The 13,648-nt window shown below is 31.0% G+C and overlaps 1 protein-coding gene across 4 annotated transcripts in view; it reads right to left on the reverse strand.

Moving 5' to 3' along the window:
* Nucleotides 1-13,648, reverse strand: part of SYCP1 (synaptonemal complex protein 1) — a 104,117-nt gene that overhangs the window by 20,655 nt on the left and 69,814 nt on the right. For all 4 annotated transcript variants that reach the window (XM_072967953.1, XM_072967954.1, XM_072967956.1 and 1 more), the window contains exons 25-29: nucleotides 12,640-12,756; nucleotides 12,097-12,207; nucleotides 11,251-11,343; nucleotides 10,663-10,737; nucleotides 1,544-1,603 (exon numbers count right to left, since the gene is read on the reverse strand). In XM_072967953.1, coding sequence (XP_072824054.1) covers nucleotides 1,544-1,603; nucleotides 10,663-10,737; nucleotides 11,251-11,343; nucleotides 12,097-12,207; nucleotides 12,640-12,756 — 456 coding nt within the window. The remainder of the gene's footprint in view (nucleotides 1-1,543; nucleotides 1,604-10,662; nucleotides 10,738-11,250; nucleotides 11,344-12,096; nucleotides 12,208-12,639; nucleotides 12,757-13,648) is intronic.

A 13,648-nucleotide genomic window follows, 5' to 3' on the forward strand; every position in this document is an offset into this window, starting at 1 on the left:
ACCTAATGATTATCATATATAAGGCTTGTGATACTTCAGTATTGTGGGAATAAAGCAAAGCACACCAAAGCCTATTTAAATCTTTTCATCTCTTTTATCACTTTCTCATTATTTGCAATATGTATATCCAAACCCCAACATAAAATATAAAATATATACATAAATATAAAATAATTCCCATTAAATAAATGTTTATTTAATTAAAATATAAATAAAATAATTCCCATTAACTGGTCTACTTGATAACACATATAAATAATAGGCATATATTACTGGAATTATACATGCATCAAAACAACTCTAAGAATATATGATATATACTTTCATAATATGAACACATTCTACATTTAGAAATGAATACTGCAGTTTAACCAATTTATTATCTTCATCAGACACTTCCCTTAGACTATACCTAACGCTCCTGGCTAATTTTACTATGATAACAACTTCTCCAAATATAATGTTTTCAAGTGTCTCTCACAATGTCTGGACATATGAAGCACTCAATATTCACTCAGAGATACAATATTTCTTCTTTTCTTCTCTTTCTTTGAACCCAAATGTAACAAAATTGTAGCACTGTTTATATGTAACAATTGAACTGTTCTCAATTACTGTCACTTTCTGTTTATAGTCAGAACGTCTGTGGGGACTTAGGTGACTACATCACTGTGTATAAAGAATATTTAATCATTTAAACTAAAATTTGCAATTAAAATTTTCTGTAATTATCCTATATTACCAAATGGATTAGAAGCTGAATAGAATTCTTTCTCATACCTGGTGTTTCCTTCTAAGTGCAGGAAACATTCCTAACCTCTCTCTGCTTCCTTGGGGGGAGGAGCAACAACTTAATGAGATTGTTGAATTTGAAAGGAGTAACTAGGGACAAACAGTTTAGCCCCTTCCTTACTACTCTCCTTAAGTACCAGGGAAGCACACATTCTATTCTATGCCATACATTTTACAAGAGCAGGCCAATCAAGTACGTAGACTTGTCCTGGTCCAGCTCTACCAGTGACAGGGTAGATAAATTTGTTTAATTTAGGATTTCAGGATTAAGAAATACTCTTGCCTTCAAACATAAGCCACATTCTCCAATATTAGTTGTCAGTAATAAAGATATTATTTTGATTTTCACTATCTTTCTCAATTGGCTCAGACCTAAGTAAGGAAAGCAAGATGTTATTTATTTAGCCCTCTCAAAACCTAAAATTAGACTTAAATACAAGCTTTAGAATTTTTAATGAAAATATTTTGCCTCTAACGTTGGAAATTTCTCAAGGGAGAAATATACAAGTGCCTAATTAAAGATAATACTATAATAAAAGTTAAAGAAGATTAAAATCTTCTCTAAATTTCCAAACAAAAAATGCCTTGAAATTTTTAGCAAATGTCTTTGATTTAATAAATGGCAAGAAACAGTTATGAAAATGAAACAGTGTGATATATTTTTGTTCTTTTCCCATTTATGAATAAAAATATTTAACCAGAAAATGAAATGGTTATAAAGAGATCTATGAGAATTATATAAAACTCTTACCTTGTCTTTTTTTTCTTTGAGAGTAACTGTGTTTTCTTTTGTCTCTCTTTTGAATTTTTCCTATTAAACATGAATATCAAGTATACACAAGTAGTTATTACTATTATAAAACAATTAATGTTTCTATTATCAAATCTTTCCTAAGAAGTATTAACAAAGAACACTGCCCTCTAAACCTTATAAAGCAATGAAAAGAAAAAAGAAAAACAAAGTTCCTTTTCTACAGAGGTATGTTATTTGGTTTTCATTATCTTTTTTAAAAATTCTGATCTGTCTCTAGCAGGTATCTAAAGAACACTGAGGAAGGTCCTTTAAAAGCTCTGAATCTCAGCTTTCTCATTTGTAAAATGAAGTGGATGAATCAGATCATAAAGTAAAGGATATACACAAGTAACTAACTGTAAAGAGCTGCAAAGAGATTCAAAATATTATGAGTCTTTAGAGGCAGAATCCACTTTTTCTCTTTATATTGAGAAAAGCATTTCAGTTGGACACTGAATAATGAATTTTCAACATAAGATAAAAAGTGATGAAGGATAAAAAGAAAATTTAAAAAAGTACAAAATACTTAGGAAATAACACATCATTTCTCTAGTGCTCCAGGAAATAATACATTTCGCTGTATATTAGGGTGTGTGTATTCAGTAGGAAAAAAGAAAAATTAACCCTGGCCTAGGGAAAAGAATATGTGCAATGCCTTTAATATAACAGTCATTTGGAAAACAGAATTGTTACAGCCGCAAGGAGCCTTAAAGTTCTCATGGAAGGGAAAGTTTCAATGTGTAGAACTTCAGGCAAACTTGCCTTGCCTGTCCATGATGCCTATGCCAATACCTGTACTCACTGAATGCCTTATGTACACCACACCATGGTCTCTCTCCCAAAGTGTTGCTCCTAGTCAGAGAATACTCTTCATCATGAAAGGATAAAGTATAGCCTCTAAACTAACAAAATTACACTGACCCTCAAAATATGTATCTTGGCTTCTAGAGGACAGAAAGGAGAAGGCACCTTCTACAACTGCATTTTTTCTAAAACTCTGACTTTTGCTGGTCTAGAGATCTTACTACAATCTGCTCTGATATACCAAGTGTTTCCAGAGAGTGAATTAGAAAGATGTGTCTTTGACAGTGTCTCATTGATCATGAGTTCCCTAAGACCAAAATAACGGGCAGTCCACCAAGTTCCCTATTTAATCTGAGTATCTTAAAAAATGCTTCTAATATGGTCTGGCAAAGAGAGGATTGACTTGAGTTACAGAAGTAGAGGATGACAGTCCCTGTGACTAAATTTCATACCTGAAAAAATTTACAAACTTAGAATCCTTTAAATTAATAGGAAGCCTGGTACTCTTGTGGAAGGATTTTGCAATCACATCACAAAGATATACTGCACCCTTCCTACTACCATGTGCACTGAAAGAAATACTAAGATTTATGGGTAATTGGACATTGACAATGAGCTAACACCAATTTTTTAAACCATAATGTTACTATTTGCACTAGTTTGAGCACAGATGTATTGGGATCAGGTGATAAATATCATTTACTCCAAGTCCACTTCATGGTGAGCCCATGGTACCATAAACCCATTCTGTGGTTATTTCTTTAGATCCTGAGTATTCAGTTGAACAGATAAACTCAATAAGAGGCATAATCCCCATATTGATTCTGACTAAAGAGTGAGAGATTTTTATATTTGGAAAAACCAAATGGAAAACTTTAAAACTCTCTTTCTATATCAAGAATGTAAACAAATATACAAAATAACACATCTCACTGAGTTAGAGATCAAGCCATGAAAGATGTAGGAAAGGTGATTTAACACAGTCTCACAAAACCAACCTATTTTAAGTGGAAGCTAAGACTTTCATATGGTAACAATTTCTTCATACCAATGGGTATGCAAAATAGTTCAAAACTGGGATTGGCATTTTGGCTAGGAACAAAATTGAAAACAATGAAAAAGATATAAAAGATGAGCTGAATTTCATATAAAAAGGTGAGCTGAATTTATGTAAATATAAAGCTCAACTTAAATATTGGAATTATGGTTACAGAATTTTATTAATCTTGACAATGTAAAATAATAAAATATCAAAACTGTATATGTGGAAGAAGAGGTAGTAGGAGAAAGTATTAGATATATTGTTTAAAAATATAAAGGTAACCAGTAAAATAATTAAAAAGATGATACACATCTTCCAGATCAACCAAAGACACACACAATTTAGAGAAAAAGATAATAAAATAAATAATATGTAATGTAAAATAAGATTACAAAACATGATTAAAATATGTATCATATTGATAAGGTTTATATCCACAATACATAAGGAACTTCTACAACTCAACCAAAAAAACAAATAACTCAATTTAAAAATGGGCAAATTATCTGAATAGACAGTTCTCCAAAGAGGATATACAAATGGCCAACAAGCAAATGAAAAGATGCCCACCATCACTAATTATAAGAAAAATGCAAATCAAAACTACAGTGAGCTATCACTTCACATTCATTAGGATGACCATTATCAAAATAATAGAAAATAACAAGTGCTGGCAAGGATGCAGAGAAATTGGAACACTTGCACATTACTAGTGGGAATGTAAAATGCTACGGTTATGAAAAACAGTATGGTGGTTCTTCAAAAATTTAGTAATAAATTTACCATATGATTCAGGAATCCCACTCTCATGTAAAAAGCCAAAAGAATCCGAAGCAGGATCTCTAAGAGATATTGGCACACCTATGTTCCTTATAACATTAATAACAATAGCCAAGAGGTGGAAGCAACTCAAATGTCCATCACAGATGAATGCATAAAGAAAATGTGGTATACATATATACAAAGAAATATTATGTAGCTTTTAAAAAAAGAAAATTCAGTCACATGCTACAATATGGATGAACCTTGAAGACATTATCCTGATTGAAATAATCTAGTCACAGAAAGACAAATACTGTATAGTTCTACTCATAAGAAGTATCTAAAGCAGTTAAAATCATAGAAACAGAGAAAAAAGTGTTTACAAAGAAGGGAAAAGGAATTAGTGTTCAATAGACATAATAGAGTTTCCGTTTTGCAAGATTAAAAAGTTCTACAGATCTACTATAGAACATCATGTATATGCTTAAAACTACTAAACTGAACACTTAAAAAAAGTGTTAAGATGATGGTAAATTTAATGATGGTATATATTTTTACCATGATTAAAAAAAATAAAACTACAACCATTGTATCTTACGAATATCAACATGAGGGTACAAAATAAAAATATTAGGAAACAGAATCTAGCATCACATTAAAAAAATATTTCATGACCAAATGAAGTTCATTCGAGAAATGCAAGAATAATTTAAAAAATATATATCGTATCAAAAAATACTACCAGGAAAGGTAAGCTATTAAAGAAAAAGACTCCCAGATTAGAGACTCAATCAAAGTTAGTAAGAAATGGACAAAAACGTATAATACAAATAAGTACAAAAAGAAAATTAGGGTTACAACATAAATTTCAGGCAAGGCTGATTGCAAAGCAAAAAGGACAAAGATAAAGCATACAGTTTCCAAGGAACAATTAATTAGTATAAACTTTTACACAATGAATAGTATTCATCAAAACACACAAAGCAAAACTGGCTGAGAATTCAAGAGGTTCAATATAACAGTAATAGAACCCTTAACTCTTTCTTTCAGCTCATGATTGATCAAACAGAAAAAAATATATAACAAAGTTAAAGTAGAGGTCAAAAAATAACTGATATAGTAGATCAAACTTCTTGTTAAAGGTGGAAGAGTAAAAGCTACATTATAAAAATCCTCCTCTCTCTAAACTAACAAAAAGTATGAAGGGAGGGAGGAAAGGAAAGTAGTTAAGAACTGGCAAAAACAAATTGAACAGAAACATGTCATTATCAGGCCGTAATCTCTGATCCTAGTAGGTTCGGCATGAAAGACAGAGTACAGTTGTGCTGATTTATCTCAATGTGGCTCCTAACCTAACCACCACTTATATGGTATTGGTGAAAGGGAACACATATAATAATGAGAATAATTATCACTATTATGCCTAACTTCGGTAAGAAGAGATTTGAGAGGATAAGTAGACAGTCCAGGAAAAAAAGGCCTAGAAAATGTAGGAAAAGTGACTAACTCTTATCATTTTGGTCTCTCCAGTCTGGACAAAGAAAGCACAACGATCATATCCATATAGAATTAATTATTCTTGTCAATAAATAGGACATACTAGAAATAAAATCAAAAGACAAAATTTTAAGAAAGAAGAAAAGATTCCCCTGAAGGAGTAGAAAACACAAAAATAAGAGATTTATTGAGAAACCATGTGAATTTTGTCCTCATCCGTGGGCCCCCTTCTCATTACCCTGTAAATAGATATCAAATCATGATATTCTTACCTTTTTCCTCATAAAATTTAGTGAGTGAGGAAATACAGCTTGGAAGAGAGATTGGGAAAATGACAAAAATGAATAAATAAACATAGCTTCTCCTCTCAGACACATGGGCTCCAGGGCTTCACACTAAATTGATGAAAAGATGTGAAGCCTAAGCACAAGAAAACTACAGAGCAATATGGATGCAAAAAAATCCTCAACAAAAAACTAGCAAACCAAATCTAGCAGAATACAAAGATTATATGGCATGACCAAGGAGGATTTCTCCCAAGAATGTAAGATTAATTTAACATCTGAAAATCAATTAATACTTCACCTAACAGAATAAAAAATAAAACCATATGATCACCTCAATAGACACAGAAAAATCATTCAACAAAATTCAACACCTTTTCATGATAAAAACTCTCAACAAATTAGGAACAGAAGAGAACTTTCTCAAACTGATAAAGAGCATATAGACAAACCGAAGTTCATCAAAATTAAAGATTATGCTATAAATGATACCACCAAGAAAATGAAAAGACAATTCAAAGAACAGGAGAAAATATTTGAAAATCATAGATAAGGAACTTATAACTAGAATATATAAAGAATTCTTAAAACTCAATACTAAAAAAATAGTAACAACAATAATAACCTAATTTTAAAATAGCAAAGTATCTAAACAGACATTTCTCCAAAAATATATACAAACAGCCAGTAGCACATGAAAAAATGATTAACATCATTAGCCATTAAAGAAATGCAAATCAAAACAATGATATACCATTCCACACCCACTCGGATGACTATAATTCAAAAAAAGACAAGTGTTGGTGAGGATGCGGAAAAACTGAGATCTTCATGCAATGCTAGTGGGAATCCAAAATGGTAGTAAACAGTTGAGTAGTAGCTTAAAATATGAAACATAGAGACACATTACCCAGCAATTCTAGACCTACATACATAATTAAGAAAAATGAAAACATACATGCTCACAAAACTTGTATACAAATATTCTTAACAGCATTCCTCATAATAGTCAAAATGGAAACAATCCAAATTTCCATCAAGATGAATGGATAACTAGAACATAGTATATCCATGTAATAGAGTATTATTCAGCAATAAAATGGAATGGACCTTGAAGACATTAAGTGAAGTGAAAGAAGCCAGTCACAAGACCATATATTATATGATTCTATTTAAGTGAAATATCCAAAACAGGTAAACCTAACAGAGACAGAAAGTAGATTAGTGATTGACCAGAGCTAGTGAATTTGTTGACAGTGGAAAGGGGGCAGGTATAATGGCTGATGGGGGGTTGATACAGATATTCTAAAACTACATAGCAGTGATAGTTGCACAACTGTCAATATGTTAAAAACCATTGAGTTGTACAATTTAAATGGGTGATTGTAAAGTACACAAATTATATATCAATGAAACTGTTTTTAAAAACTTACAGAGCTGAGTAGAGAAACAGACAAATTTGGGGACTTTAACAAACCCTTTTCAGCTACTAACAATTACCATGCAGAAAGTCAGCAAAAATATACAAAATCTAAACAACACAACCAATTCATTAAATGTAATTGATGTTTACAGTACACTCCAACAACAACAGCATAAAAAATATTTCTTTCAAGCATCTATAGATCATTTACCAAGATAGACCGTATCCTGGGCCATAAAACAAACCTCAACAAATTTAAAAGCATAAAATTTCTATGGACTGGATGTTTGTATTCCTCCAAAATTCACATATCAAGGCCTTAATCCCCAATGTGGTGCAGTATTTGGAGATGATAATTGGATTTGGATGGGTCATGGAGATGAAGTTCTCACAATGGGATTAGTGTCCTTACAAGGAGATGAAGAAACCAAAGCTCTCTTTCAGTCATGTAAGGACAGAGCAAGAAGGCAACTATCTACAGCCAGGAAATGGGCCCTGACTAGAACCTTACCATGCTGCCACTGTGATCTCAGACTTGCAGCCTCTAGAGCTGTAAGAAATAATATTTGTTGTGTAAGCCATTCAATTGATGGTATTTTTTGTTACAGCAGCCCACAGACCAATACAGAAATCATAAAGACTGTTTTCTGATCTTAATGAAATCAAACTAGAAATCAGTAACAGAAAGACAACAGGAAAATCTTTGAACACATGGAAATTTTAAAACAAACTTCTAAATAATCATGGGTCAAAAAAGTCTCAAAGAAATATAAAACTATAAGAACTGAATGAAAACAAAACACAACATATAAAAACATACGGGACACAGCCAAAGCAGTACTGAGAGAGAAATTTATAGTACTAAATGCTTTCATTAGGAAAAAGGAGCCCGTGAGTTCAGCAAAATGACACAATAGGCGTTTTTACCACCGTTCCCATGAAGAACACAGATTTTGACAATCATCCACAGGTGAGAGTACCTTTGTGGAAGTTCGAAGATAAGAGGAACAGTTTCATTTTACCCATGTCATCCCCTCTCCTAAGACAATAGAGCACAGTGCCAAGAGAGACTCTCTCAGCCAGCAATTTTTCCCATGGGGGAAAGTGAGAACATGAGAGTGAGCACCTAGCTTTCCCAACTATGCACAACACTGCCAAATATTTGCAAACCATATATCTGATAAGGGGTTAATATAAAAAAAAAGTGTAAAGAACTCATACAATTCAAAGAACCTGAACAGACATTTTTCCAAAGAAGATATATGAATGGCCAACAAGCACATGAAAAAGTGTCCAACCCATTACTAATCATCAGGGAACTGCAAGCCAAAACCACAATGAGATATTATTACCTCACACTGTTAGAATGGCTATTATCAAATAAGATGAGATAAATGCTGGTGAGGATATGGAGAAAAAAGATCTCTTGTGCACTGTTGGTAGGAATGTAAATTGGTTCAGCCACTATGGAGAACAGCAGGAAAATTCTTTTTAAAAAATTAAAAAATAGAACTATCATATGAACCAGCCATTCTACTTCTGAGACTACATCCAAAGGAAATGAAACACAATGTTGAAGAGATACCTACACCTCCAAGTAGCATTATTCACAATAGCTAAAACATGGAAACAATCTAAGTGTCCACTCACTGATAAATGAATGGATAAAGAAAGTGGTGTGTATGTGTGTGTGTGTGTGTGTGTGTGTGTGTATTAGAATGTTATTCAACCATAAAAAGAAGGAAATCCTTCCATTTGTGACAACATGGATGGACTCTGACAGTATTATGCTAAGTGAAATAATTCAGAGAAAGACAAATACTACATGATATCTCACTTCATGGTATCATTTATATGTGGAATCTGAAAAAACAAAACACAAATAAATTCACAGAAAAGGGGATCAAATTTGTAGTTACCAGAGGCAGTGGTTGGGGAGATGGAAAACTGGATGAAAATAGGCAAACCATACAAACTTCCGGTTATAAGACAAGTATGTAGTAGGGATATAATGTAAAATCGATTACGATAGTTAGCACTACTGTATGATATATTTGAATGCTATAAAGAAAGTAAATCCTAAGAGTTCTCATCACAAGGAAAAAACTTTTTTTTTAATCTACATGAGATGATGAATGTTAACTAAATTTATTACAGTAATCATTTTATATGTAAGTCAAATCATTATGCTATACATCTTGAACTTACACAGTGCTGTCAATTATACCTTAATAAAACTGAAAAAATGGAACATCAGGAATAGTTTAATACAGGAAGTACTAGTCCTCTTTTACTGAAACAGGATAAAGGTAAGTATATATGTTATTGCAGGGCGAAGTGAAAGTCACTCAGTCATTTCTTTGACAAACATTTATTAAAAACAGAAGATCTTCAAAGCACTATGCTCAAGTAAAGGAAAGACAAAGATAAATAAGACATAATCCTAGCCCTTGAGGAGCTTCAGATATAATGGGACACAGAGTGACATTAACTATTTCAATGCAGGAACAAAAGCGCTATGAGAATATATACAGTCGGCTCATCTTTGCAAGATGAAAGATATGTGAGATTTTCCATAGGGGAAGAAAGGAATTAAATGCAGGAAACCAAGTAAACAAATGCACAGAGGTTTGAAATTGAAAGCGAATGTTCTCTAGATATGTTGCAGAGTGATTAAGGGAACAGGATTTGGAATCATGCAAAATAGAACTAGATTTGAACTCTAGGCCATTCTACTTTTTTATTAAGTGATCTTTAATAAATAACCTAACCTCTGGAAAATCGGAGATAACAATAAGTATTGCTTATAGCACTGTTGTAAGAATTAAATTAGATAAGTAGGGTACTCAGCAGTGAGCTGTCATAGAAAAAGAAAAAAATAGTATTTTTCACTTTAAGATGTGAGTCAATCACTTTGCAAATTCCAAAACACTATACAAATATGACATTAATTTTTTCTGAAATGTGACCAATAGCTAAAAAACACACCCAAATATATAAGCACTTAATAATACATGAAACAATATTTCTCAAATACTTATATATAAAAGCACTTTACTCTTAAAGCATACCTATATTTATATGTGTTTCATATTCAAACAAGGGAATATGCTAAATAGTTCTAAAAAAAAGGTAATGGGGAAAATTATATTTTTTTATCCCTACTGAAATTTACCCTATTATTTTCTAATATGACATGTTTATAAAAACTTAAAGTTACACCTAAAACTTAACATTACTTTATCTAAAATGCCACAAAACCTACTTTTTCTTCTCTTTCTATTTTAAGTTGTTTCTTAACAGACCAAAGTTCATTTTTGAGATTGGATAGTTCCGTCTCCTAAAGAAAAAGAAACATGAAGTTTGTAAACGCATCCATATATTTCTCAAGACAATGAAAGTGTAAACTACTGTTTCCAAAAAATTTAGTTTTACCGGGAAATAAATTCAATCGCAAAATAAATACACTTAAAAAACTTACTCATGTGAAGGCTGCTAGATGAACATACTAAAGATTCCATTTAGACAAATTTTAGTTTGCTCTAAAGAAATATTTAACATTATTTATATCTCACCTCCTCACCCTCTCCAATCTATCCCACCCCTCCTTTCCCAATCTAGATCAGTGCCCAAAATTTATTTGTGACTGGAATTTATTACTTTCCATTTGAAAAAAAAAGTTCCCTCTACTGTTTCAAAAATAGAATGGAAAACTACCTACCTATAAGACACTTATAACATCCCTTTCAGATCTATGATTATTTGATTCTATAGCTCAAAAATTATGGTTTTATTTATTATTCTTCACTACCAGCCATGTTGACATGAAAATCCTATTCCTATTTGTTCTCACCAAAGATGCTTTCATTGATGACTGTTCTTGTTCTTTGCTCTTATAAAGTCCTAATTCTGAATCTCTTTCTTCAACAATCTTATCATATTGGTGCTATATTAAAAAGAGAAACCATTTTAGGTATATTAGAACCCAAAAGATTATGTTTAGTAAGACTGGTATCCTTATGCATTTAATATTTGTAGAAAATGATGTTAATGAACTCAGTAATATATATTTGAACATATTTTTAAGTTTTTTCAATTACATTATTTAATTCTAACAATAAAGCCAATAAAAGATAGATAACTGTCTTAGAAATAATCTAACCCACTTATTAATTCCCTAACAGAATAATTACTTTAAAACAACAAACAACAATTATAAAATATTCTTCCGACTATACTTCAATAAAAATACATATAAACAGAAAAAAACAGAGCACACTCACAAATACAACAAGCATTAAATTTTTTCACCTATTTATTACTGTTTAGCCTAGTATGTGTTAGACACAGATAGAGGATACAAATATTAATGATTCATATATCCTAGATATGTACTTAAATAACTATAAGTTAGAAAATGTTGTAAGAGACTACTATGAAAATTCAAAAAAAAAGAGTGATTACTTCTATCCATTCAATATGATAAGGAGAGATTTTTCAAGCAAGTGACACCTAAGCTCAGCTTTGTGTGGTTAAGATTTGGAGAAATAAGAGATAAAGGATATTCCAGCTATATATAATTAGTCATGTTGCACAGGCAATAATTTTCTCAGACAAATCAGAATGCTATATTTTACCATTTCATGCATAAATATGGCTCCAATTAATAATTTTCATTACACAAAAGGAAAAAAATTACCTTATGTTTTTCCATAAGTGCTACCATTTCAGCTATTTTATGATGACATCGCATATCGATTTCTTTCTGTAATTTTACTGCTTCATCAGCTATTACTTTTGCTTTCTCAACCTATTAAATAAATTTAAAGTATTTTTTAGTTAATGTACAAAAAACAAATTTAACTTAAACACTAAACTTAATATGCAAAAAATTAATATGCAAAAAATCAAACATAGGAAATCAGGAAAGCCAAGTAGAAAATGCATTACTGTTTTGGTTTATTTTAGTTAGGGTATTCTATCAAGTGAGATGACAGTATAACACTGTAAAGATCATTTAATCTTTCCAAAATAATTATATACTACTCAAATACTTAAAATAACAAGGATACTTTTAAATAGCTTCTATTTAAAAAACTAATTATCCCTAATATAAACTTAATAAATCTTCTAAAGAATCATAATTTTAAAATTAAGAATTAATACTTTTCTCTTAAAATGGTAACATACAAATATCAGATTTTAGTATAACAAATTCTCAGACACATTTAGTTTTTCCTACCTCTCCCGAAAGATTTTCTTCTGATAGCTTTTTGGCCTCAATTTCTTTTTGATAGCTGTCAGTCATTTCTTTAAATTTTTGTTTGGCACCTTCTAGTTCTAACTCTAATTTACTGACCTTTGATTAAAGAAAATAGCATGAACATTAGTAAATGGTACGGATTACCTGAAAATATTCTATATTCTGAATCTTAAAAGATGATTTATTCATGAGTATTATGGTTGGATCATTTCCCTTACATTTATCATATAATGAGATGTGCTTTCACAAAATCTATCTTTTCCCCTAAAATACGTAGTCTTGACAAGTAATATTTTAAAAGAAGCCGCATTTTTATTTTTAATGAATTTCTCAACAATATTTAAATTATTTAGTTTCAGTTTGCTGTTTTATTACAATAAGTGACCATTCCACTCGGACAGAACACCCATGTGATTCAAAGAAAAGGCATTTTAAAAAAGCTTTGTTGAGGTATAACTTAAATACAAAAAAAACTACACATATTTAATGTACACAGTGTGATGAGTTTGGACATATTCATACACCTATGAATTCATGTACTTCATCAATTCTAAATATTCTTAGCATTTATTGCCTCTTCCCAATTCACTCTATTCTCTCCTTCTTCCTGGATACTACAAAACACTTACAAAAAACTTCATTAAAATATGTGACAATAATAAGAGTATGATAGCATATAAGTTAGATATGAAATACAAAGATTATGTATTATGAGGCTAAAATGTACTAGTAAAAAGGACAAAATTGTCAGAGTGTATAAAATTATGAACTCCAGCTATTTGTTGTTTATAAGAGACAAAATTAAAACACAAAGATACAGAAAGCATAACAGTAAACAGATTTTTAAAAATACTATGCATACACTAAACACTAAGAAGAAAATTTGTATAGAAGAATTATTCTCTAAGGCAAGAAAACACTACTACATAGATAAAGAGGGATCTTTATTATTAAAAAAAGAAGTTCTACTATATATAGATATAGAAGA

The sequence above is a fragment of the Vicugna pacos genome, chromosome 9 (assembly GCF_048564905.1).
Source record: "Vicugna pacos chromosome 9, VicPac4, whole genome shotgun sequence".
Lineage (NCBI taxonomy): Eukaryota > Metazoa > Chordata > Mammalia > Artiodactyla > Camelidae > Vicugna > Vicugna pacos.